Here is a 27,572-nt window from a genome sequence, read left to right as displayed (position 1 = left end):
TTGCTAGTTGTTAGAAACATTTTGATCAGGGTTTCTTGTTCTTGACTTTATCCTATTCTGTTTGAAGATAATATTGGACGGCTGGCTGTTTTAAATCAATGGGAGGAACATCAAATTAAATAAAGTTATTTTTGGGCGTGAAATACCTTCAAGCTCAATGTTTGACATGATTGGAATTTATTTGATATGATAATCTTTTTGGCTGCTTAATGAATATTTGGCCACTCGTTATGGTCACCGATGGAACTCTCTTGCACCAATGATGTGTTTATTTTTTATTAGTGGATGTAATAGGTGCTCTGAAATGTATGTTTTTTGAGCAAGTCATACTCATTGAGTCAAATATCAGCTTTGGCAAATTTTGCTTGTTTTATTGATTCTTGTTGCACAATATCCAGGCTCACAATTCTGTTTCATTCTTTCCACTCGGTATATTTTTGTGGTGTGTCTACTTGGAATATTTCACAAATGACACAATGGGGATTTGATTAGTTATGATTATACATTTTTCTTGATTTTCAGAACCAGTAATGGTGAAACTTTCTTTTGAAAGGTATTTGAATTTATTGTGGCAAAAATCCATGCCTTGAGAAAGCCAAAAACAAGCATCCAGATCCTGCAGCAAAGTATTCTTCTTAAGTATAAGTAAGATTTCTTTCTCTCATATTGATTCCATTCCATATCTGGTTTGATTTATCTTTGTATAGTGTTGACTTAATTTGAATATCATCTGATGTTGCGCATCTGGTTTCGCCTAATGCTTGGTATTATCAAAATATGTATGTTCTTTATGATAAGCTTCTGGTGATCTTATTGATATATGTTTGTATCTTAAGAAATAGAGTCCATGCTGCACCAAATATGAGATTTTAGTGTTTCATGCATATGTTACCTGATTCTTTCTCTTGTCTCGTAGTTGTAATATTTTTTCTTTTTAACAACAAAGCATTTCTGTAAAGATGGACCATCAGTTCATCAGAAATGTGATGAGCCTTAGTTATTTGGTATGCCAGGATATTTTCTTTAGTCCTTACAGCATAGCTACATGCAGCCAATATACTTTTCTTAAAGTACATAGTTGTGTTTGGAAACCAGTAAGCTTCTTCATTTTTTTTGCTGATCACTTTGATGTTAGATACTAACACAATGCCCGATAGTTGTCCTTTCCATATTATTGTCATTTTGCCAATATAATAGTTGCAGCTGGTTTGCTGCCCACTCTTTTTATAAGAATTTCTTGATTGTATTAAATCCTTTTTATGTACTTTGATATTGTAGGTGCTTGATTATTTTTCTTAAAGAGCATGGTAGGGAGATATATAATGAGGTTAAGGCAACATATATTGATACAATGAACAAGGTAAATTGTCTTGAAACTCTGTTACATCCTTCCTTTATAAATACATGATTGGAAGTGACAAACTTGGTCATAATTATCAAACATTAGCCCAGTTAGTTTGGTCAACTTTATTTTGCTTAGTATCTCTATTATCTTCATCATGTGTGCTTTTCTATAGAACCTTCCATTTTGCAAAGTTCGTTTCAAGTCATATGGTATTTTGAAACTAGATACTTCTACAACTAAACTATAAAATGAAATTGTTCTTGCTTTGTCCTGTCATTTATAGTAGCACATTTTTTTGTCACTTTCAACTTTCTTTCTTTTTCCACACCAGATTTTAAGTGCTCATTTTCGCGCATACATACAAGCAATGGGGAAATTACAGCTGGATATAGCAACTTCAAGTGATTTGATTGGAGTCGAGACCAAGAGCACAGGACTCTCCTTAGGAGGAAGAGAACCTTTGAAGAATGGTTCAGCTGTTTTTGCATTGGGTGGTAGGATTAATATTCTAAAGGTCTTTTTCTATGTATACTCTCTGATAAAGATCTATTTTCCACCTTTTGGTACATTTTAATATTTTGATTCAGAGTTATGAATATGCATAATGAATATAAATGAGAATAAGTACTTCTGTTTCTTGCACTTAAAAATTTTATTTTTCTTTACAAGAGCAAAGCTTGCTAGTCTTCCCACAAGGCAATATAATGAAAATTACCCTTTGCTATCTTTGCGTCCTCATTTCTGGAATATGAGTGCATTAAAGGCATCAAGCATGTCTTAGTTAAGAATTTGTAAGGATGGGTCTGATGCAACTGTGTCCAGGTTTTTACTTGGGGGAATAAGGGATTAGTTAATCAATCCATGGGTCTTATTTAATGATTGATTTCAGGATGCTCTCTTCCATAATCTTTTCATGCTTGTTATGCATTGTTACATGGCCATCTTAAGTGGTTATTGTGCCCATTTGAGCCCTGTGGTTGTCTTGATGCTCATATTCTCATAGTAGCAAGTATAGTTGAACATCAGGCAATTTCATGTCATATGACCACGTATGAAATTCTAAAATTTTCTTTTATGCTGTTAGGAAATTGATCAGCCGGCATTGATCCCACATACAGCTGAAGAGAATTCTCAAAGATATCCATATGAAGTTTTGTTTAGGAGCTTGCACAAGCTTCTGATGGATACTGCTGCTTCTGAGTAATGATGCATTTTGTTCGTGAATTCTATTGAAGAGGCCTTTGAGTGCTCAACTAACAATTTTTCTTTGCTGCACTACAGATATCTGTTTTGTGGTGATTTCTTTGGAGAAGAATTTATATTCTATGATATCTTTGCAGGTACCTAGCACTCATTTATTTATAGGATGTTCTCCAGCCTTAGGAGGGCTTTACATAGAAAATTAATTATATAGCCGGCCTCTTTTAAGTCCTTCATATTAAAGTTAACTGTGCGTATAAAAGCATATTGTGAATTGTGGAACAAGAAAATAACCTCGATGATTATTTTTTTTCTTTTCAGGACCATTTGCTGTTCTCTATGAACATTTCAATATGGTACTTCCAAATTGTTATGATGCCCTTGGTTTGATGCTAATGATACGCATAGTTCATGAGCACCAGGTTAGTCAGTTTCTTTTTTGTATTGGGCAATACTTCTATCGGGAATATGTCTGATATATGTCACGCAATTATATAAGGTTCAGTCAAAGAAGCAAAAGGCCACGGCTTCATTTTTGCTGAAAATGATCTGCACAATTTGGATATGATAAAATTTTCAATTTTTGTGCACAGATGGTCATGTTCAGGCAGCGAATTCCATGCTTGGATTCATACCTCGACAAGGTGTGACACATTTGACTTATGAAATGACTTGAGAAGTTCTTGGTGGTAGCCTATCACCATTTTCTTTCTTTTTTTGGTTACATATTTAATAAGGTTTTTTTTTTATATAAAATTGCTTTGCTTTATGATTATTCATCTTTTTCGATGAGTTCTGATGCCTCTTGTTGTTTTCACAACATAATTTGCCTCTGCATCTACTCCCTTAAACTTTACTTCATTAAAAATTGACAGGTTAATACTTCTTTGTGGTTTCGTTTCAAATTGGTACTTGGTATGCATCTCGACAGTCTACGAAATGGCAACATAAGGATATTATTGGAAGATGACGTCCATCCTCACTATGTGATGCAGCACTATGCTGAATTCATAGCATCCCTTGACGTAGAATCCCTTGTCAACATCGATGATCAACATGGAGATGGTCAGGTAGCTGCATAGAATCTCTCATCTTTATTATTTTCTGTGTTAGTATACAAAGAGACTACCTACATATTGAGTTTGTTACCTGTCACTAAAATAGTTCCAGTTGGTTTAATCCCTTTATCATGATTTCTCTGTGATTTCTACCATTGCAGCTTGATTTGATCCTTGGAAGATTACAAATGGCAATTGATGACCTGCTCATTAAGCTTGCCAAAACTTTCACAAAGCCAAAGTTGCAAGCCACATTCCTGATAAACAACTATGATATGACAACTGCTGTACTGAAGGTTAGGACTTGCTGTCTTTTCTCAATCTTTACATCTCCACCTTTGTCCTTTGCTTTTGTTTTAGCGTGTCGGAAACTTGTTATAGAAAGCAGGTTTAAAATGTGAAAGAACAATGACTCACTGTATGCATCTGGCATATAGCAACGGACAAATCTTTGTCGTAAGTCTTTGCCCCATTTAGTGCAAAATGCTTTCTGTCCATGTATTTTATGCTTGATGAATGCATTGAATAGTGAACTAATTTTGACCATTTGATAAATAAATGCAGGAAGAAATGCTGCTTGAGCATTTCAACGATCTAATCAAATTTGTGGAGTCACAAGACTGTAAGTTTAACTATACCAACTTGTTACACTACCATGTCATTCATCATAGATAATACTGATACTTGATGTGCATATTATTTTGTCAGCCGAAGAATCAAGCTCCAGTGCAGAGAAGCCTTTGCCTACTGATCTTGAACCGCTGGTGAGGGATTTTCTGAGCAGATGGAAAGCTGCTATAAAGTTGATGTACGAGGATGTCATCACAACTTTCAGCGACAGTTTGTGTAGAAAGATGATCCTGACTCTGGCTCACATTCAACTGACATCATATTACAAAAGGTTCAGAGAGTGTGCTAGGAGAATCGAAGGCTCCTTCAATGGTTCTTTTAACAGGGATATGTTTCCAGTACCTTACATATTTTATGAATTTAAGAGATATTTGAAGACCCTCTAGGTAGTATTCTTGTTTTCGAAGTCACACATAAGGAAAAATGGCAAATAAATATATAAATATTTGGTTCTTTTTTCTTTTCCTGTGTGGGCATTGGATTTTGTTTCTCTGATTTGAGTATTTTGCCAATTAATTTTGTTGATATTTGTTTCTACTAATGTTTGCGTTGGTAACAAATGGTGAGAGAACTAGTTGATGACCTGAAATGTGATGTATCAAATAAAGAAAGTGAGGTATATAGTTTGATTCATTTGCAGTTGTGCCGGAAACAGATTGTTGTTAAAAGAGGATTATGTTTGATGGCTGTGAATACTTTTCAAATGAAATCTAATTTGCAGTTAGGTTTTGGTAGGTTAGTAAATGAACCAATGTGTTTGTTAAAAGCTTGAAGGTTCAATTTGTTAAGAACTCCGATCATTTTGTTTATCAGGGTCTGCTTGCCATAGGTTCTTTCCAATAAGGTAAAGTAAGATTTTAAAGATAACCATTCTCACTCCTCTCTGGTGGATCGAGTTGTGAATGCTCTTCATCCCCCTCCTCAGCATGATCTCCTTATGGAGGACTTGGATGACTTGGGTGATGAAGGATCGTTGGTGGGCTCTGATGGATCTGGTTCCCTTTTTGAACCAGATGATAATATGCTCTTATCCAACTACCAAAAAGATGTCAAACTGGAGGCTCTTGCCAGACGGGCACCCACTAAGAACAAGTCTCGCCCTAAAAAAGGGAGATCATCCACCACTTCTTAATCTCTTTCTTTCTGCGATTTCTCCCTTTTGTTTTATTATGTCGGCTCATATCAAGATTCTTTGTTGGAACTGTCGTGGGGCTTTTAACCCCCGTACTATTGATCGGATTAATGATATCATTCGCCGTTTCAAACCTTCTATTATCTGTCTGGTTGAGACGAAAACTGATCATTCTTGCTCTCTTCGGTTTTGCAACAAGTTTGCTATGTAGTGGGAATGGGCGGCCATCCCGGCTCGTGGTTTATCGGGAGGCATCATCACCCTTTGGTCTCGCTGCCTTAGCAGGGTGACTCCTGTTGCTGCTTCTTTCATGTCCCTTAACTTAGTGATTACTTCCATGGATGGCCCCTGGATCCTCTCTATTGTTTATAACTCCCAGATTCTGGCCTTTCAGAAAACCCTTTGGAACACTATCTCCAGAATTAGTGACATTTGCCTCCCCTGGGTCCTTGCGGGCGATTTCAATGCGGTTCTCTCTGAGTCGGACTTTCGTGGCGGCAACCCTCGTTCCTATTCTTCTAAATCTCACTTTTTTTCTAATTTTGTTACTCGTAATGCCTTAATTGATGTTGATTTTGTAGGATCACGATTCACTTGGTGCAATAACCGGACGGGGTTGGCTTGCCGCTGGGCCTGTCTTGATCGGTTCCTCGTCAATCATGATTGGGCTGCTCACTTCTCTTCTGTTCATAACCGCCATCTTCCGAGAGCTTGTTCTGACCACTCCCCCCTTTTGCTGGAGGCTCGCTCTTACGCATTTTCTAAAAACCCTGTTTTTCGCTTTGATAACTATTGGTTGGATTATCAAGGGTGTCATAGCAATGTTATGAATGCTTTTAATGATCCTTCCAGCTCCTCTTCCCCCATTCATTTTTTCCATCACTGTATTAATCGTGCTAAACATAACCTTATTACTTGGCGTGTTGCAGGTTTAAGACCTATCGATATGGAGATCTCGAATCTAGAAGCGGAAATCATTGCTACAGAAGAGAGTGAAATCTTGCTTCTGGATCCGTGGAATCATCTTTGGCTCCGTTCCTTGCGCAATCGTCTTGCTGCCCTTTTGCGTCAAAATTCCATCTTCTGGGCTCAGCGAGCACGGATGCAGTGGCTTAACCAGGGAGATGTCAACTCTGCGTTCTTTCACCGGGTCGTTAAGGCCCGCCAGGTTAAATCCAAAATTCACTCCCTTAGAGATAATAATGGCAATATTTTTACTCTTAAAGATGATATTGAGAATGAGTTTCTTTCTTATTATCATAATCTTTGGGCCTCTTCCTCTTCTCCCACTCTTGATTATGTGTTGTCCGTCATCCCGGATGATCTTCCTATGCTTCTATCTGATGACAAGGACGATCTGATGACAAGGACTATCTGATCAAACCTGTCACCAAGGGGGAAGTATTCCGATCCCTTAGGTCCATGTCGCGTGGAAAATCTCCGGGTCCGGATGGCTTTAATGTTGAATTTTATCTCTTTTACTGGAATATTTTGGGAGATCACATTTTTAAAGCCATTGCTCATGTTTTTGACACTGCTAAAATTCCTAATTCTTGGGGTAAAACATTTGTTTTTCTTATTCCAAAAATTGAGCATCCTCAAAAAGTTTCTGACTTTCACCCTATATCTCTCTGCAATGTTTGTTATAAAATTATCTCTAAAATTCTTGCGGCTAGACTCAAAATTGTTCTCCCCAAATTAATTGGCCCTGAGCAGACGGGTTTTCTTGCGGGTAGATCTACCGTTGACAATATCCTTGCTGTTCAGGAGATTGTTCATTCCATGGAAATTGACAAATCTAGCCCCCCTAGGATGCTTTTAAAGATAGACATTGAGAAGGCCTTTGATACTATTAATTGGAACCTGATTCTTGCAACCCTCCAAAGAATGTGCTTTCCCGATATTTGGATTAAATGGATTGAGTCTTGTCTTACCTCCACCTCCTTTTCTTTTTTTATCAATGGTCGGCCTTCTAGATGGATGGCTAGTTCTCGGGGTGTTCGTCAGGGTGACTCCATTTCCCCTCTTCTCTTTATCCTAGCTTCTCAAAATCTTTCTGCAATTCTCAACCATGCTCTCTATATTAACTTCATCCCTGGGTTTGATGCTCGGCTCACGCGGAACATCAACCATCTCATGTTTACCGATGATCTTATCATAATCTCTAAGGCTTCTAGGCAATCTGCTAGAAACATCCTTTTTTGCCTAAACTTGTATGCTACTATTTCTGGCCAGAATCCCAACCTTAACAAATCAGCTTTTTTCCTACCCAGTTGGTTTAATAAGAAGATTTCCAAATCTATTGCCTCAATTCTTAACATCAAAATTGGGAAATTTCCTTTTACATACTTGGGAGTTCCTATCTCTCCCTTTCGTCTTCCTGTTAACCAATTCCGATCTCTTGTCAACAAAACTGATGCTGCTATAAATAATTGGAATCATTCCCCCATTTCATAGGCTGGGCGAATCACTCTTATTAATTCTAGTATTTTCTTGCTTCCAGTCTACTATTTTTCCATTTTCCATCTTCCGGACTCAATTCTGGACTCCATTTCCAAGTTTGCTCACAGATTTCTTTGGGGTAGGCATGGCAGGGGTCAGAGTTTCCATTCTATTGGTTGGCATGTTTCTACTCTTTCTAAATCTAAGGGGGGTTTAGGTCTGTGCAATCTTAGACGCGCTCGTACTGCTCTCATGGCCAAACATGCTTTTTCTATCGCCAACAATTCTGATAAAATTTGGGTTTCAATCTTTCTTCATAAGTATCCAAATTGGCGCATTTGGAACAACTGTTCTCAATCTTCTGTCTCCAGTTTGCACAAAGCTATTTCAAAAACAATGTTTGTCCTTAAACCTAACTTTCATCTTGCTACTTGTAATCCAAATCTTGTTAATGTTTGGGAGGATCCTTGGATTCTGGATCTCCCTCTCAAATACAAGCCTACCTTTATCAATATGAATGTCACTGATACCCTTGCAGTCACTTCTTTTATCTCTGAGGGTACTTATAATTTAAATGCTTGTTCTGAGCTTTTCGGTGGCAACCTGAGCAGAGTTGTGCTTAATGATTCCATTTTTGACACCAACGCTTCTAATGATTGGGTCTGGCGACCCATTTCATCCAAAGCCACTACTGTGGCTACTGTATATGATTTTGTTAATTCTGGGGGGACTTCTCACTTGAATTGGACTGGGTGGCAAGCCATTTGGAAATTGATGGTTGTCCCACGTGTAAAGGTTTTCATGTGGAAGCTTGCTCATGGGAAGCTTCCTACTGCCGCTTATCTCTTTAATCTTAACATTGGACCTGCCTCTCTTTGCCACTTTTGTAATATTCATCCTGAAAACTCTACTCACCTATTCTGGGAATGCAGGAATTCTGTTAGTTGTTGGTTGATTGCTTTAAATTAGCTGGGTCTGGACCACTCCTTCCTTACTCAACTTACGCAGGGCACTTGGATTACTTGCAACTTGCATTGTAACACCAGCTGTGATTTTGCCAAAGCTTTCCTTGCATCTGTGGCTTATCACATTTGGACTGCTAGATGCAATTTTATCTTTAGGCAAATATCGGCAAACTTCAACTTGATCCCTTCCAAAGTTTGGACAGCTACCCATGACTACTTCTCTGCTCATGACCTTATTCATAAACATATCTCTATATTATCCAGGCCTGCCCAGCTCTCCATTTCTGTCTCAACTGATGCGGCTTGGGATCCTCATTCAGGTATGGCTGGGTTGGGCTTTTTTACTTTTACTAATCATCAGTTAATCCTTATTGCAGGAACTGCTGGTGTTTCATGTGCATCTTCCCTTGAAGCTGAATTACTCGCTATTCAATTTGCCCTGGATCACTGCTCTAACTTTGGCTGGACTCCTTCAAATCTCTACACTAACTGTTGTTTTGCCATTCAACTTCTTCAGAATTTCAACAACATCATTACTTGGAGAAACTCCGCGATCATTCACTCCATCAACCACATTGCGCCTGATGGCTTGAATTCTATTTTTGATCATATCGATCGTGATTTCAATTCCTTTGCTGATCGACTTGCTCTCTTTGGCAGCTCAAATCCACAAGTCTTTCTAGCTATTTTTTCTTGTTTTTTATCAGCTCTTGTAGCTCCTTTTGCAAAAAGGATAACCATGCTTGAAGGAGGGAGTAAAGGTGGAGGTAAAAGTTTAGAGCGTTAGATGAAGTAAATTTGGAAGTAAAAAATTATTCTTGCTCTATTTTCCCTCGTATTTGTGAATGTTTTATCATTTTGTGTTGGGGCAATGATTAGATGATGGGTATGCAATATTTTGGTGTGCCCTTAAATTTGTGGAAATCTTGTGGTAAAATGATCGTGATGTGCTTAGAAATGTAGAAGTATTGTGACATTTTTGATAAAATTAATGATAAAGCAATTAGATGTTAGCTATGTAATGTCCATCTGAAACATGTGAAATTTGCAGTTTGTTTTATATAACAAACATCAACCTTGATTAAAAGAGTAATAATGGTTTGATTTTATTGAAACCAGATATGTAATATTCAATGATAATGGTTTTGATTTTATCATAAGAAAATAATGATGTTTTATCATAATCATAATTTGCAAATATATATAATTGTGATGGCTTGCTAGTGTTGATATGAAATGTGGGGCGCCACAATTTAATCAATTATAGAACTATGATCATGGGATCATCCATCTATTTGTATAGATTTACAGCACAATTCTGTTTACATCTAACCATTCATAATTCACAATGAACATTTGAACACACCAGCTTAATTATTGTTAAAAACCACTTGAATACTCATGTCATGCTTTCATAAGTTCAGATTAACTTATATTAATCAAATCTAATTACTCTTGACTTAATGCTGCAGAAATTATGAGACTTTTATCAGGTATTATTTAAATGATAATGTCTAACATTTGGAGTGGGGAAATGAAGCCTTTGAGTATTAGTTAGTTCAGTTGTAATCATAGTAAAATTTACTACTGTTTTGACCCTATATCTAATCACAACATGACCTATTGCTGGTTCTGAATACTAAAAGTCGTATATCCAAATTCCAAAAGTATTTTGGAATTACTGAAATGCCCAACAAAAGATATATAATAAGAGCAACCCATACACAATAAAAAAAGATATACTATTTTGGAATTATTGAAATGCCCAACATACCCAAACTCAAAAGAAACAAAGCTAGTCAAAATATTTCCACAAATGATGTAACTTCAAGAAAAACCCCACAAACATAGTTTGCTCAGTGCTGGTTCAGAATACTAACAGTCCTATTTAAAAAAGTTTAACACTGTAAGTAACTACATAAACAAGGGATTTCACAACAAATAATAACCACAAAATCATTTTTTTTTACGTTAATTTCAACCGGGTCCCATGCTCTAATGTCACTCAACAATTGAACAACTGTGAAATAAAATCCCAAAGGTGAAAATAAGAAAAACTTATGTTCAACAACTAAAAAGAAACATAATGAAAATCAACTAAGAAGCCCTCCATTTGAGTGGTCAAATTAAGAAAAGATAGAAGAGAATACACTACTTTAGATTTGACAAAAACATATGTCTCGTGACGCAGTACGATGTCTCATATGACGCGTGAGTTAATTCTTTCAATGAGGATTCGAACTCTCACCATTCCGCAAGCCACACAAGAAACTTATTTTTAGTACAGTTAACTACTTGAAACCAAAATGACTTTGATAATGCACTACTCTTTTCATAGCCATTAACTTTAACAAATTGATTTTGGTACTTATTGGAACGAGAGGTCAACAACCTCCCAAAAATACCTATCAGTCAACCTAAGGCAATCATCTGACAAGCAAGGATTTTTGCTAATTGTGTGGTATATGACTACAAAATCCTACTTGTATTGGCAATAATAGGTCTAACAAAATTTAATCGATAAATGTTGAAAGAGAAGGATAAGTAAAGTAAAAAAATATTTTTCATTGATTGTTATATTAGAGATAATACAATTGTGTACTTTATTTATACAAGAGTCTAACATCTATAATAGGAACTAAATAATTGGGAATATTTACAATTGCTAAATATAAGTAATTGACATCAATTTAGCATATGATTGACCTTTGAATTATGCCGAGTCTTAAATCATTCCAAAAAATTATATGATTGATCCTTAAATTATGCCCGTGAATATTATATGATTACAAGTGTCTATGAGGGAATACGAATAACTTTAGTTTTTCTCAAATATGGAAGCATCTAAACAAACTACATAATCATAAAATCTACTGTATTGCAATGAGCCTTTGTCTTGCATCATGATGTCTTTTTTTCCTTGTGTATTGCATTATCACAAGAAGGTTTACATTAGTAGTACAAGTATCTTGCAATTTGAGGTTGTGTACTAAAAAAAGAAAACTGCAAATTTTTTTGTAGGGTTGGACTACCAAGATACAGTTGAACTATTGCATGCCTCAGATATGTTGAGGTTTTAGAAATGTGTGTAGTTGTTGATCAAGAGGTTTACTGAAACTGTAGTCCATGGAAAAAATGCAAATCATAATCTTATATAATTTTTCTTTTTGTACAGAAGACAATACTAAAACCCGTGTCAAACTAACTCAAGCACTTTCAAAACTTTTTTTAAGTTTACTGACACTTTGTCAATCTATACAATAATAATATTTTGAATATAAATACAAGAGAATCTGCAATGTCAACATATCATAAAAAGCTAAAGAAGCGGGAATTATGAAAAACCCAAAATGATATTTACTCCTTCCGGTCTCTTTTACTTGTCTATTTTAACTAATTCACATGTACTAGAAAAATCGGTTAAAACTAATTGGTGATTTAAATTTTATAAAAAACTATATTAACTTTTCAATATTACTCTGATTTAAAATATGATTTAATAAAATGTATAGTTGAATATGATTTATTAGAAATTGTAGAACTATATTAAATATGAAAGGTAAATTAAAAAATATATATTTAATACTTCATAAATTTTTTAAATAAACAATTAAAAAATTTCAAAAAAAACCTTCAAAATAAAACAAGTGAAAAAGGACCAAATGAAGTATTCAAGAAAATCCCTAAGATATAATTATATAAAGTATCTTAGAATACACAAGTGCAACACCTAGAATGCTATGTGTGAGTTTGAGGTAGAATGTAAGCAAAAATACAAAAGAATGAAGGAAAAATATTTTCAGTTGTACATTTGAAAATAAAACAGGATGAATTAAAAAAATATTTTATAATAGTTTCTTTTCTCTATTTAATCAATTTCAATTATTTTTAGCCACTATTTTTAAGTCAATCAACACAAACCCTACTAAAAATAGCATAAAAAGAATTATTTTCTCCTCTATGGATGAATAGACAACGTAAAATGAATAAAGAACATTTTCCATAATAGTTCTTCTCTCTGTTCCATCAAATTCAACTTTGAAGAATTATTTTCTCCTCTATGGATGAATAGACAACGTAAAATGAATAAAGAACATTTTCCATAATAGTTCTTCTCTCTGTTCCATCAAATTCAACTTTTTTTTTATTCCCTTTTCCTTTTATACACACGTACTTTTTCTTGCTATGTCAATTTCAATTCTTATTCTTTCCTTTTTCCTTTTCCACAATTACTCACTTAATCCAACCAAACCCTAAAAGAACGGCTAGATTTCAATCTTTGATCTAACAAGCATTGCAACCACCTAAAACAAAAGAAGATCACATGACCAAACAACATACCAATGAAGACTAAGCAATCATGAAAACATAACAAACAATGTAATAAAGGGATTGAAAGAAAACATTCACATACCCTTGAGTGTGCGCTTCCTTCTATTTTGTATCCATTTGAACTTTCTCGGCTAGTGTTTGTCATATCTTTTGTAATAATGGGCCTCATTTTCTATAGTACTTTATGGCCTTTATATTCCTTTTTCTTTAATGTATCATATAGTTTGTGTTTTGTGTCTTTTAGAGTATTGTGGAATCGGTTGTATTTAGATATTTTAGGAATGATTATATTTAATATTTTATGCATTATTGTTTAAAATATTCCTCTCTTTACTTAGCCCTCTTTTCTTGTATAATTAAGTTTAGATTTTATTGTCTATATAAACATATAAACACCTTGTAAATGAAATATAATGCAGAGGAGAAATATTCATCTTACAATTATAAACATATAGTTTGTGTTTTGTGTCTTTTAAAGTATATTAATTCTAATGCATTCGTCTTTCATTCCTAAGTCTCCTCTCTTACTTGCTTCTCCTTCTCTTCTAACTCAAATTTTCCAACTATGTCCATTTTTAGATGATTCCTAACAATAATTGTTGCTATTCACATGCCAAAAACAAGAGTATGAGACTTTGAACAAATTGAATACCGATATAATAAGGTGCCAAACCGTGCAATCATGTGGGAAAAATCTAATAGTTCTTTTTGGAGGATTTACATAAACTTCACTAAAATTTGTGAACTCATTTAAAGATAACATGCTGATTCATAGTTGTGAAAGGAACACAAAAATGAAGTAATTTAGAGAACTTAATGTACAAAGTGTATTCAGTGATTTATGTAGCAATGGACAAGCTTTCCAAATACGGTCATTTTCTTCCACTCAAGGGTAATTTTACTAGTCAAATTGTTGCAGAAAATTTTATGCAATATATTGTCAAACTTCAAGGTATTCCGAAGACTATTGTCAGTGACTGTGACAAGACATTCACCAACAAATTTTGGAACCATTTGTTCACAAAGATGGGCACTACTTTATCAATATCCACAGCTTACCATCCGAAAACTGATGGACAGACAAAAGTTCTCAACAAACACATTGAGCATTATTTGCGTTATTTTGTGTTAGACAATCCCAAATCTTGGGACTGAGTTACTGCCATGGGCAGAATTGTTCTATATTACTTCTTTCCATACAGGTTTTGACAATGATCCTCCTTTAGTGATTGAATTATAAAACTAGACTAGACAGAGATTTGCAATAGTTAAAACAGAATTTAACTAAAGCACATGCAAGAATGAAGTGGTTTGCTGATAAGAAGCGCTCGAATATTAACTTTTCTATCGGAGACTAGGTCCTAGTGAAATTTCAACCATACCGGAAAAATTCTGCGTTTCTGCTAAAAAATTATAAAATGAGCATGAAGTATTTCGGTCCTTTGAGGGTGTTGCAATGCATTGGATCAATGGCATATAGATTGGAATTGCTAGAGGACTTGTGTATTCACCCAATTTTTCATGTCTCAATCCTTAAAAAATTTGTGAGCAGTAGTACCATTGATGAGATATTACCTTTGCCTCTAGTCACGTTGGAGACCGGACCTCTCATTCAGCCTAAATTTTTTCTGCGGGACCACATAGTGTTAAGGCACAATCGACGCATTTGACAGGTTCTCGTGCAATGGTTCGGGTTGCCCGCATCAGAGAATTTTTGGGAGGATGTGGATCTTCTCAAAACCTAGTATCCTCACTTGGACCTTGAGGACAAGGTCTCCCTCGAAGATAGGGTAAATGTTATATATCCTTATTGAGTTCAAACTAGACTACAGGATAGTGGATGCATTGCAGACAATTCGATGGGAGCAAGGGAAAAACAAAAAGATGTCCACATTGGCGTATCACACTTGAAAGGTGTGAGACAATCTGTAGGGGTGATAGTGGAGCAGGTCAAAGGACAACACGCGAACGGTGGGAACAAGAGACAGTTGAAGAATCAACATAGAAGATCAGAGAGAGAGAGAGAGAGAGAACATGATCCTCGTTGGAAGGACTTCGTCTTCACGGATTGGCGCAGGATAAAAGGGGGAGGCAAGGAAAGAGAAGGGATATCAAAAAAGTAGAAAGAAGTTGAGGCCTGACTCGTTTGAGGAAGGAGTAGGCCGGCAACCTTGCTGGAGTTCTGGCTACTGATTTCTACTTAATTTTCTGGTTGTTCGTAGCTTAATAATTGCATTCAGAGAGGAAATGGAACTATGTTATTTTCTATCTTTTTGTCATGTGGTTTTCTTATTAAAAAACCTTAGTCAAAGATCTAGAGTTCAGGAGTTCAGGAACATGAACTAGAAGGTTATGATCTCACAAAAGAGTTCAAGAGTCTAACTCTTGAGGAGAAACGAAGAGAAAATGAGTTGCATACTTCTCCTGACACCCTGCTCAAGCAAGAGGAGATATACTGGCATCAAAGATCTAGAGTCAAATGGGTCAAATAAGGAGATGAAAACACTAAATTCTTCCATGCTTTTGCAAATGGAAAGCTCAACAGGAATTACATCCCATGACTACTAGTTAATAACAGTTTGGTAGAAGGAACAGAGGTGTTAGGACGAACCTTTGCTAATAATTTTCGATCCTATTTTGGAACAAGCGAGGGGTTCCATTTCAAATTCTCTTGGAACACCCTTTTAAGAGGAAAACAGAGGGTAGACCTCACACCCCTAGAAATTCCATTCTCAAGAGAAGAGATCAAACTAGCCACCTTCGATCTAGGGGCAAACAAAGCGCCTGGACCAGATGGATTCCCGATTTCTTTCTTCCAAAAATATTGGTCCATCGTAGAAAGCAATATTCTCAATCTTTGTGCTGGGTTTTACGATAACCTGGAAAGAATCAATTGGGTGAGCAATACGCTAATCCCATAAACTTGATAAACCGGAAAGTCCAAGTGATTTTAAGCTGATCATTCTTATAAATTATGTTCTTAAAAAAATCTTCTCCAAAATTTTGGCAACTAGACTGAGCAAGATCATCAACTCCATCATTGATTGTTCTCAATCCACTTTCATTAAAAGGAAGATGCATTCTTGACAACATCATGGCGGCGGAGGAGCTCACCTTTAGGCTACAAAAGTGACGCATCAAAGGGCCATATAGTTAAAGTTGACTTTGCTAAAGCTTTTGACATGGTAAATTGGGAATTCTTAGTGGAACTTGGGTGAAAATGGATTGGGTGGGTCAAAGCAATTCTTCTGTCCTCAAAAGCTAACTTTATTATAAATGGAGAACATAATGGGTATGTAAGGTACCTTCGTGGGCTGAGTCAGGAAGATCCGTTATCACCCCTTCTCTTTGCCCTAGTTATTAACGTCATAAGTCTTATGTTCAATCATGCTTTGAAGTCAGGGATTTTGTATGGTGTACCTATCGGTAATTGGCGCAAAATGTGCAATTTGCAATACGCATATGACATGCTAATTGTGACAGTAAGTGGTGTCGAGGACTTGAGAATCATCAAACTCATTTTGTTGCTATCTCAAGGCATGTCTGGGCTGGAGGTCAACTTCTATAAAACATGTTTATTTGACTCCACAGGTATTCAATTACTTGATGATCATCTAGCAAGGACACTCAACTATATAAGGGGTACTCTCCCGGTTTTTTTACCTCGGTGTGACCCATCTTTGGCAAAAGACCTCGTAGGCAGGACTGGGATAATTCTTTACAATTATTTTCAAAATTCCCCACATTGGAACCTCGATAATCACCCCCACAAAGAAAGTCGTTTATCTGGAATAGCTTTTTACAATGTCTTCATGCCTTTAGAAATTATATTTCTCTAATTGTGCACAATGGGGATTCCACTCTTTTTTGGTTTGATAAATGTGTGGAGAATCGTTTGCCAATATACCTTTAGCCAGAGCAATTCTCCCTCTCCAATCGTCCCTTTGATACAATTAAAAATATGACTCATCTGTTACAATCTCCTTGGTTCGTAGCTGGGCTTCACTATACAATTGGTCTCTTAAGTAGCAGTGTCCCCCAGACACACATGGTTTGAGAGATAGCAAAAAGTGGAGTCTCACGGTAAATGGAAGATACATAGTCAAATTGTTCTACAGTTTTTCTTAGACCAGGGGGACGTTATGTATAAGACCACCAATTTGATTTGGAAGAGCCCTTGTCCAAAGAAAATGTGTGTTTAGTTGGCTAGCTTGGGACAATAGTATCCTTACACTAGATAAGCTTGCAGCACGAGGATGTAACAGACTCCCCACTGCGACATGTGTAATGTGTAATGCATGCATTGAAACTGATGATCACTTATTCTTATCTTACCCATTTGCCACAATTATCTAGAATTTTCTCATTCCAATTTTTCAATTTCCGTCACCACCACAGTCGGTTCATGCTCTTTGGGGATCGTGGAGGCCCAAACTCTCTTCTCATGTGAGAGATATGGGGGACCTCATTATCCGTGCTTTAATGTGAAAAATTTGGCTAGAAAGAAATACATGCATTTTTAGGGATACATACTCTGCATGTAACTCTGTCCTATGCAAATGTATTCATATGTTTCTAATTTGGTTGAATGCAGTACCAGACAAAAAGAAGCCCAGATTGGAGGATTCAGCTGCGTCTGCTAAACGCAGTTTGGACTTCATGGGTGACCAACAAGGATTCTACGAAAAAGACAAAGCTGAGTAGTTAGTATTTGTTTCAACCCTAACCTTTGTGTGTGTTAGGGGCCTAGTTATTTTGTAGTTTATTTTCATGTTTTCTTGTACTTTGTTTTGGCTCCACTTTTAGTGAATATTGTTTGGACTTTTTTTTCAGTATAATGCACATGTGGTTTATCTATTTTTTCAAAGAAAAAAAAAAACCTTTGTCTGATATGTTGCATTATTATCTGCATGAGTAGCAGCTTCAAGTTACCATTTGTTAGCAGATGGAAGGCATTTGTAAATTTTTTCCCTCTGTACTTTATCTCTCATTTGAGTGCATAAATAGTATGTCTTTTTCCTCACTCTTTCTCTGCTTTGAACTCATAAATAGTTGGGTTTTTTTCCCTCTGCTTCTCTGCTTTGAGTTCATAAATAGTTTTTTTTCCTCAGTTTCTCTGATTTCAGTGTTGTTTCTGCTAATCCTTGTTTTGGATATTGTTTCTCAGTTGATCTTTGTATGCACACACATACATATTAATGTATAATTCACATTCATTTATATTCTCTAAATAATTTGGCAATTTGCTATCTTCTCTTTAAGCTGCACACTTCATATATTAAAAACTTGTAAAAAGGTTTTAAAAACTTAAAAAATTAACAGTTCAGTTCCCAAACAAAATATATCCACAGATACTATAACCTCAAGTAAAACCCAACAGTACTAGTTTGTTCATTGCTAATCCAGAATACCAACAGCCATACATCCACAAGTTCTGCCTGTACTTGGCAAGAGAAACAAAAAGACTTCATAGTATAATAGTCACAAAACTCATATTTCTCAGACTTTATCTTCAACCAGGTCCAGCATTCTAAAGTCACTCAACGAGCTTCGTATTGAACAACTGCAAAAAACACACAGATAATAACAAGGAAAACTTATGTTCAGTTATAAAAAGAAACAAGAGAATGAAAATCAATTCAGAAGCACTACATCCAAATGGCTAAATTAAGAAGAAAAAAAGAACACATTTCTTTTTTCATGTAGCCGTTGACTTACCTAATTAAGTTTTGTATTTAACAGAACAAAAGGTCAACAACCCACACCACTACCTACCGGTCAACCTAGGGCAACTGGTCAACAAGCAAGGACTCTTGCTAATTGTAGAATATGACTACATGATCCTACTTCTATTAAACCTAGGATGCAAATGATTAGGGCAATAGCAAGTCTAACAATATTTAGTGGAAGAATAACCTCAGTTTTCCTCAAGCATGGAAGCATTTAAAAAACTACATAATCATAACTCTAATGTTTTGCAATGAATGCCTTTGTCTTGCCTTGCATCATAATGCTTTTTTCAGGTGTATTACACTATCACAAGAAAGTTTACATTATAAGTATCAGGCTATTTGAGGTTGTGTACTAATTTACTAAAATGGGAAAAGAAACCCGCAGCCTCTTTGTAGGTTGGACTACCAATATACAGTTGAACTATTGCATGCCCCAAATATGTTGAGGTTTAGAAATGGTTGTAGTAGCTGGACAGGAGGATCGCTGAAACTATAGCCCATGAAAAATTGCAAATCATCATCTAATTGAATCTTCTTACACAGAAATCAATACTAAAAGCCATGTAAAATAAACTCAAGCACTTCAGAACTTAAAGTATACTGACATTTGTAAATCTATACGATCATAATATTTGAACATATGTACAAGATAATGGTTATGCCAGTACAACATAAAAAGCAAAGAAGCTGGAATTTTGAAAACCCCGAAAGGCTATCTATTTAAGAGAAAAAACTAAGAAATTAAATAAAATCCCCAAAGCCCACAAGTGCAACAGCTAGAATGCTATGTGTGAATTTGGGGTAGAATGCAAACAAAAATACAAAAATCATGAAGGGGAATATTTTCACCTGTACAGTTGAAAAGAAAATAGGATCAATGAAAAAAACCAAAGAAAACATTTTTAGTAACAGTTTCTTTCCTCTGTTCAATCAATTTTAATTTCTTTTTTTCCAATATTTTTCATTCAATAAAAAAAACCCTCATAAAACAGCATGAACTAAAAGTGTTTTCTTCTGCATGGTTGAATAGATGATATAAAATCAATAAAACAACATCTTCCACAATAGTTTTCTCTCTGTTCCATCAAATTAAATTCTTCTTTTTCCCTTTCTTTTCTTTCCCGATAATTTGTGGCTCAATCCAACCAAACCCTAAAACAACAGCTAGAAAAGATTCAATCTTTGATCTGCAGAAGACTGCAACCTAAAACTAAAGAAGATCACAGGACGAAACAACATACCAAAGAAACCACATCCAAAATTAGAAGAAAACCAAAGAATCACGAAAACATAACAAACAATGCAAGAAAAGGCTTGAAAAAAAAATTCAAGACACCTCTGCGTGTGCGCTTCTTGTAGAGAATACGATACCCGCACTCCCTGCACTGGATCACATCGCCCGGCTTCAGCGTGTTCTCAGCCCCGCAATCTAACAATCAACAAGTCAAAAACCATCAAACAAATTTGAAATATTAGCTAAAATCACTAGGGTTTCTCCAATCCATCAAACAATAGAAAGGATCAAACCTCCACAAATGTAACTTGTTGGCTCTGGCTGCGGATCCATGACTCAAAAAACCAAAATCTAGGGTTCCCAAAATCACAAGAAATCCACAAATTAGTGTTTTCTATAGACATCACCAAGCATAGGATCCAATCACACAGACTATAAGTTTCGATTTCCACCATACCTCTGAGGAAAACGAAGACCGGGCTAGGGTTTCCTTGCGCTGCTCCTCCCGCTCTTGCTTGAGCTAGGGTTTTAATTCTTGGTTATTTATAGCGTGAGAGACGAGAAAGCCGTCTTGTTGACTTTGAATTTTATGTTTTTATCAGGGTGTTTTTTGAAAATACACCTCGAAGTCGGAGGGGATTTTTTTGCACATAAATCCCATAAAATTTCTAAAATGCTTTCTTGGCATGATTTGTTACCATTTATCTTTGTTTTGGGATTTTAAAGGGGAGCTCTTGATGACCAATAATTTATTGATTCTTGTTTACATCTCCTATTGAATTATTAAAATTTATTTAATTAATAAATATGAATTATAATTTTTAAAAAATTGGATAAATGACAGATTTATAAATTACTTCAACACCATCATCTACTACACAAAAATATCAAGCGAAATTACAGTGGCTCACCAAAATTTCAATGTAGAATCATAAGCATTGTAGCTCAACAACATTAACCTGAATGGCAACAAAGTTAAGAAGATTTTTTTTTTTTCTCTCTTCTAATGTATGCCAGATAACAATTCTTTGTTTTTAGAACTTCATAAAATTAAAAAGGAAAACATTAATGCATCTAAAAGGTAAAGTAAGAAAACAAGCTAATTTCATTGCCACTTTAGCGATAGAGAAAAGCTTCAAGGAGAACAGGCAAAATGTATTGAAGATGATGAAGCTGAACTTCCTCCAAACTTATCTATAAGATTAAAAAATGCCTCCTCTTCTGACTTTGGTGATTAATAAATCAGTTTTGCAGTCCAAATTTGCACATTTTTCTTCGTTTCGCTGTTGTTTGCCACTTCTTTTATCTTCTCCATTTTTACTGTATTCTCCATTATTGTCTTTCTGACAATTTAAGTTGATGAGAACTTCATTTATATGTCTTGGTATTGGAAGCTCTTTTTCTCCCATCACAAGCTGCAAAACAATGTGCATTTGCAATTAGAAATTGGACATGTCTCTAATCATTGTTATCAATATGCATGCATATATTAATGTATGTATGTATCAGTAAGAGTACTCACATAATTTCCGGTTTCTATGTTTTTGTAGATAACAAAGAAGTCTCCGGTGCGAAGCCCATGAGCTCGAACAAAATCACCTGCAGAAAAAAAAAACGTTATTCAAGAACAAGGCATTGTATTTTCAGACTACAAATATGTCATTGATACATGCCTGTAGTTTCCAAAACATACATTCTGCTTTTGTTGTTTGGCCAGTACCTATAATCAGAAGAATTAGCAGAGCTTCATCTTTGATGAATATCCAAAAAAAACTCAGCATATACCTGTACTTAAAACTCCATGTATGTGGGAATACGAAGTCCTTCATATGAAGAACCATGACTGCCTTTTCGCCTAATTGAGGTAAATTAGCTTCGGCTTCTTTCTGCATAATTTAAATATAAAATACAAAAAAAAAAGGTTGCAAATGAAAATTCAGTGTCAAATGAATGATGCATTACATTTACCTTTGGAAGAACAATTCTTCCGACATTGCTCACATCACTGTTTGTCAACTCTTTTTGTAGAATTCTTATAAGACTATGGTTGTTCCCTTCACCCTTAAATGTATTAACAGATCGATTACATTAGATATATTTGTAAAACATAGGAAACAAGAACACTTACATAATCAGACCCTTCAACTGAAGAGCAAACAATTGGTTCCAGAGAATTTTTAGGGGCAATTGATACATCAAGGGCTTGTGATTGAAGTGGGTTATGATTAATTATGCTCTCCATTTGATCCTATATATAAACAAAGATCAAACTCATCAGTTTAAAAAAAAAGAACAATTGTTGATGATGTAATGTAGTAGCAAAAATCTAAGAACATTCATTCACCTGATCACTTTGGATTTGTGTGACGCTTAACTGATCAATATTGAAAACATTCATACATGAGCTTCTGGTGTACAATGGCAATAGGGTGGATTGCGAAGCAGAATGCACTACAACATGGTGCAAAAAATGAAACCTTAATCAATGAATTAAACACCAGCCCTTAAATTTTTTTGAGAGAAATTCTACCTGAGCTAGAATACAAGTTGTTGCTCAAATGAGGATGCATGGCCTCAAGTTGTGACGGAAGAGCAAGAAGGGAAGAAGGATTGCCGAAAACATCTAAATTTGAAGCACAACTTGCGGTATACTCAATATCATATGAATTACTCATTACTTTCAAATCTTGATTCAGTTTTAGCATGAGAAACATTTGAGGAAATCTGATTATCAACATTGCAACAACTTGACAACATTGAGCAACCTAAACACACCAATGAATTTTCAGTTCACAATTATGGATCTCTTGTCTTAATTAAAGCTATAAAAAATTACTATATATATATATATTCAATTACCAGAAGAGAAATCCAAACCATTACAAGACATTCCATTTACTCCTTGCAAACAAAAGGCAGAAGAAACTATCCCTTGATTCATGCTCTTCGGCATTGAAAACCAGTTATCGGTCTCTGAACGATGACCAGCAGAGCTGCCCTTGGATTGAAAGCCACCCCACATCACTAGTAAAAGATCATGAAACCTTAGTGAAGTGAAAACAACACTAGAAACACATTGAAACACATAGGTGCAATTTTGCAATGGTGCAAGATGAGGTGAGAATTTAATTCTTTAAAAATATAGATATGGAAGAGATTGGAGTAGGTTTAGAAGCATCTTACAAAAGATATACTCCTTCCGTTCCTTTTTATCTGTCGGCAGTAGTATTAATGGAATGGAGATCTGGAGAAGAAAATGAAGAGGAAAATGGAGGAAGATTGTTAGGGAATAAGGAAGATGAAGCAGAGAAGAAGGCAGGAGGAAAATGAAACGTTCTCGGTTTGTGTATGCTTGTTGGAGTACGTGGCGGTTTTTTATTGGACAGTGATTGGTGTTTGGTGTTTGGTGTTTGAGGTTTTTAGGGAGGAATGACTGAGTGAGGTGTTTTGGGATTCCTCGCGGGTATTTATGGTAAGGGGATGGTGGGATTGGTGGCTGTGATAGCGGGCGCACTAACTTGGTGACACGTGGGAGGCTTTGATTGGTTGGATGGTGTGGTTTGTATAATCAATAGATTTGAATGTATGGTATATATATTGATCCTAAATCGAGATATTAGTGTGCGTTTAGATTGGGACGATAATTATTAAAGAATGAGAATAAACACAAATCTTGAGGTTAACACTGTTTGGATATGTATAGAAATGTGAATAGAATCTTTATGGGAGTGATTTGACATATCTACTTTTTTTTCTCCCAATTTTAATAATAATAATAATAATACTCATGAAATATTTAGTATAAATATTTAATTATAATCATTAAAATAAATAATAATATCTAAATTATTTTGAAATATAATAGTTCCATTTTTTTATATAAAAAAATAATACAATACATCAAAATGTTTATTTATAATACCTAATTATACTAATTAAATTAATAATAATAAAATCCCTATTTGGTCCTGTAAGTAGGTTCATGTGCCCATCTCGTCCCTCAATTCTAATTTTGCCATTGAGAGTACCTCTATTATACAAATTGAGAAATCTTTGGTCCTTTACCCTAAAACATAGTTAGTTTGTCTGTCAATTATGGCTGATGTGGCTTATTTTATTAATTAATAATAATAAAAAAATTAAAAACAATATATACCTTCTTCTCCTCCATCCCTCTCCTCTCCCCCACCATGCTCCTCCACATTGACGCCGGCTCCTTCATCTGGTGGTTTGGTGGCTCCAAGTGGCGAGCATCATCATCGTGCTCTCTCTTCTATCTCTCTCTCCCTCTCTCTCTCTACTCTTGTTTCACATATACGAATATATATATATATATATATATATATATATATATATATATATATATATATATATATTCTTGTCTCGATCTGTTTCTACATGTCCGAAAATGAAGCTTTTTTGCTTTCTCGTTTTTATATATATACACATGTATGCATACTTGTTTATTTGTCTTCCTTTCATTATGTCTGAAACTAAATCTCTGCTCTATTTTCCTCTCTATCTACACTTGCTTCATATCTGCGTGCTCCGCATCTCTGTTTCTGCATTTCTAAATATGAAACATATACATATACATACATATATATATATATATATATATATATAGCTTCATGTATGCATAGTTTAGCTTTTTTTCTTCATTTCTGAAGATAAAGTCTAGCTTCTCTTTCTTTCTGCATGTCTGAACATGAACCTTCAATATTCTCTCTCTCTCTTTCTCTCTAATTTTGTTTCCTTTTTTTCACAGTACCCACTGTACGCACCACTTATTGGCAATGCCATGCATGCATAGTAAGGGCTGAAGTCCCTTGGGCACCGGGGAGACTATTTTTTATGTTACATAAGTTTATTGGAGTTGTTTGGAGTCCGATCGAAGAATGGAAGATACAGACTGGGAAAGAAAGCTTATACCGTTTGAGACGCATGCCGCGCGATCATACAACTACTCTAACAGGGCCAAGGGAGAGGCGGGAAGAGAATGAGAGTAAGAAAAAGAAAAGTGAATTAATGGAGGTTCGATTTCACATCTCCTTTGCCGGGCTGCATTCTTTTTTCTATTTTTGGTTGATCCCCCACTATCAGCGAATAGAATGATCTGTCATAGGCCAAGTCAGTAGCCTTTTCTTCAACTCTTGGGAGAAGGGTAGTAGGATTAGAAAAAGGCCTAACTGCCTTTGATTTTTCTATACTTAAATTAATGACAAATACAATATTTGGGCATCTAAAATCAAGTAGCATACTTGTGCGTGAGTGGTTAGTGGTGGTATAATCACCAAAATAGTCCCTGTACTTTTCTCTCTCTTCCCTTTTGGTCCCTCTACTCAGAAATGCTCCCGACTAGTCCCTCTACTTTTGAAAATGTACCCATTTAGAGGAAAAAGCTCCCAACCAGTCCCTCTACTTTTAAAAATGTGCCCACTTAGAGGGACTAAATGGGCACATTTCTAAAAGTAGAGGGACTACTTGGGAGCATTTTTAACTAAGTTGGCACATTTTCAAAAGTAGAGGGACTAGTCGGGAGTATTTCTGAGTATAGGGACCAAAAGGAAAGAGAGAGAAAAGTAGATGGACCAACTAGGGTATTATGCCGGTTATTTATAAAGGTTGTGATTTTGACCCACCAGGTTCAAATCCTCTTTGATGCATGTGTTATTTTTTACAATTTTTTTTATTTTAAAAAATATTATGATTTCCAAATTTAAAAATCAAATTTATATAAAAATTTTAGTAAGTTTAAAAATTGATAGATTTTTTTTACTATATTTTTTAAAAAATATAAACTTGAAATGTATTCTTATCAGTTGAATTATTGAAAAACTCATATATTTGCTATAGATAACACAATCTTAAATTATATTTTATGTTTTTTTTATATATGTATTTAATTGTTTGTTATATTAGCATATTATTCTTTATTTAAAATAATCATTTTGTTGGATTATTTTTTATTTTTTATTATTTTTTTATGTTTTGCCTTTAGGCTTCAGTCCCCCGAAAAAAAAATCGAGTTCTGGTTCCATCCTTGATGGGCATGCACACACCACTTCCAAACTCACTCATGGCCACTCCACGTTCTCACTCTCCTCGCTCACCACGCTATCATCTAAGTTGATGCTCCATCTCTAGCAAGTTCTTCCTCACTCACCGCCACAAAGAAAAACAAGGAGGTGATGTCAGTGAAGGTGTTCGCGGTGGCGATGATGATGCTCACAGCTGAGAGCCACTAGACCACTGGATGAAGGAGCCGACGTCGATGTGGAGGAGAATGGTGGGGAAGATGAGAGGGATGGAGAAGAAGAAGGTATATATTGTTTTTAATTTGTTTTAGTGGAAATTGCTAAAAACACCCCCCAAAGTTTGCAATATGCACATATTCTCCGCCTAAATTTGAATATCCATAAAAACCCTTCCTTTTGAAAACAATAATTTTTTAAACCCCCAAGCATCTAACAGTGATTGATAGAATTAATTTGGATTTTTTTTGGACGAAATTGTCCCTTGTGTGGGAAGTTGTGGCAAGTGTGATAGGGTTTGACTATAATGCCCTTGGGTGCAATGAGTTTCTATTTAAAACATGAGGTTTCTGTTTAAAATATGAGGTTTCTATTTAAAATATGAGGTTTTTTTAAAAAAATAAGTTTTCTGTTTAAGAAATGAGTACATGCATTACTCTTCATACTATCCTAAATTCTTTTGTTTGTAGTTATAATGTAATCATGCTAACCTAAATTTTTTTCCACAAACTTATTAAATTTTTAATGTAAATATCTTTATCTCCATATAATAAAGAATGACCATCTTTATGCTTGTTTGTCTTTGTTTAACTATCGATGTTTTTGTTTAATATATTGCGTTTACGTTTAAAAAAGTGCTTAAATATCGTTGTTTCTATTTAAATATGTACGAGTGGTCAAGATTAATTGGTTTTTATACCCAGGATTAATTTGTCACGTAAATATTGGTTTTTTAGTTTAAATATCAATGTTTTTGTTTAAAAAATGAGTTTGTTGTTTAAAAAAATGAGGTTTCTGTTTAAAAAATGAGTTTTCTGTTTAAGAAATGAGGTTTCTGTTAGATTTTTATTTAAGAAATGAGGTTTCTGTTTAAGAAATGAGTACATACATTACTCTTCATGCTAACCTAAATTCTTTTATTTGTAGTTATAATGTAATCATGCTAACATACATTTTTTCCCACAAACTTATTAAATTTTTAATGTAAATATCGTTATCTCCATATAATAAAGAACGGTCATCTTTATGCTTGTTTGTTTTTGTTTAACTATCGATGTTTCTGTTTAATATATTGCATTTACGTTTAAAAAAATGCTTAAATATTGTTGTTTCTATTTAAATATGTACGAGTAGCCAAGATTAATTGGTTTTTATACCCAAGATTAATTTGTCATGTAAATATTGGTTTTTCTGTTTAAATATCAATGTTTATGTTTAAAAAATGAGTTTTTTGTTTTAAAAAAATGA

The 27,572-nt window shown here is 35.0% G+C and overlaps 4 protein-coding genes across 8 annotated transcripts; 2 read left to right on the top strand and 2 right to left on the bottom strand.

Moving 5' to 3' along the window:
* The first annotated feature begins 6 nt into the window (after positions 1 to 6).
* LOC120271824 (vacuolar protein sorting-associated protein 52 A-like) lies at positions 7 to 4,768 on the top strand. 5 transcript variants are annotated; one of them, XM_039278501.1, is made up of 12 exons: positions 7 to 645; positions 1,279 to 1,360; positions 1,677 to 1,859; positions 2,430 to 2,545; positions 2,627 to 2,685; positions 2,867 to 2,967; positions 3,139 to 3,189; positions 3,541 to 3,615; positions 3,765 to 3,899; positions 3,985 to 4,059; positions 4,168 to 4,225; positions 4,312 to 4,768. In XM_039278501.1, the coding sequence occupies exons 2-12, from the start codon at positions 1,352 to 1,354 to the stop codon at positions 4,617 to 4,619; spliced, it is 1,170 nt and encodes a 389-aa protein (XP_039134435.1). In that variant the 5' UTR covers positions 7 to 645; positions 1,279 to 1,351; the 3' UTR covers positions 4,620 to 4,768. The 5 variants fall into 5 exon arrangements, with proteins under 5 accessions (XP_039134435.1, XP_039134432.1, XP_039134433.1 ...); XM_039278498.1 differs by having other exon boundaries at positions 3,421 to 3,615; XM_039278499.1 differs by lacking the exon at positions 1,279 to 1,360 and having other exon boundaries at positions 3,421 to 3,615.
* Positions 4,769 to 6,787: 2,019 nt separating this feature from the next.
* On the top strand, positions 6,788 to 17,808 carry LOC120271710. Its single transcript, XM_039278388.1, has 5 exons — positions 6,788 to 7,637; positions 7,869 to 8,746; positions 8,816 to 9,092; positions 9,150 to 9,539; positions 17,699 to 17,808. The coding sequence occupies exons 1-5, from the start codon at positions 6,788 to 6,790 to the stop codon at positions 17,806 to 17,808; spliced, it is 2,505 nt and encodes an 834-aa protein (XP_039134322.1).
* A 572-nt stretch (positions 17,809 to 18,380) lies between these two features.
* On the bottom strand, positions 18,381 to 20,633 carry LOC120271836 (DNA-directed RNA polymerases II, IV and V subunit 12). The gene is made up of 4 exons (XM_039278516.1): positions 20,528 to 20,633; positions 20,364 to 20,421; positions 20,173 to 20,265; positions 18,381 to 18,667 (listed from the first exon to the last, which is right to left on the bottom strand). Exons 2-4 carry the CDS (start codon positions 20,401 to 20,403, stop codon positions 18,645 to 18,647), a joined length of 156 nt encoding a protein of 51 aa, XP_039134450.1. The 5' UTR covers positions 20,404 to 20,421; positions 20,528 to 20,633; the 3' UTR covers positions 18,381 to 18,644.
* Positions 20,634 to 21,116: 483 nt separating this feature from the next.
* LOC120271709 (putative B3 domain-containing protein Os04g0676650) lies at positions 21,117 to 22,237 on the bottom strand (the record flags this gene model as incomplete). The annotated part of the gene is made up of 6 exons (XM_039278387.1): positions 21,117 to 21,485; positions 21,593 to 21,669; positions 21,744 to 21,790; positions 21,856 to 21,956; positions 22,039 to 22,131; positions 22,199 to 22,237. Coding segments are annotated over 6 exons (570 nt in total), but the record flags the coding sequence as incomplete, so codon positions are not given.
* Positions 22,238 to 27,572: the final 5,335 nt, after the last annotated feature.

Source organism: Dioscorea cayenensis, chromosome 11 (assembly GCF_009730915.1).
Source record: "Dioscorea cayenensis subsp. rotundata cultivar TDr96_F1 chromosome 11, TDr96_F1_v2_PseudoChromosome.rev07_lg8_w22 25.fasta, whole genome shotgun sequence".
In the NCBI taxonomy this organism is placed as follows: Eukaryota; Viridiplantae; Streptophyta; class Magnoliopsida; order Dioscoreales; family Dioscoreaceae; genus Dioscorea; species Dioscorea cayenensis.
Note: the sequence above shows the minus strand (reverse complement) of the source record. Positions and strands in the feature narration are given on the sequence as shown.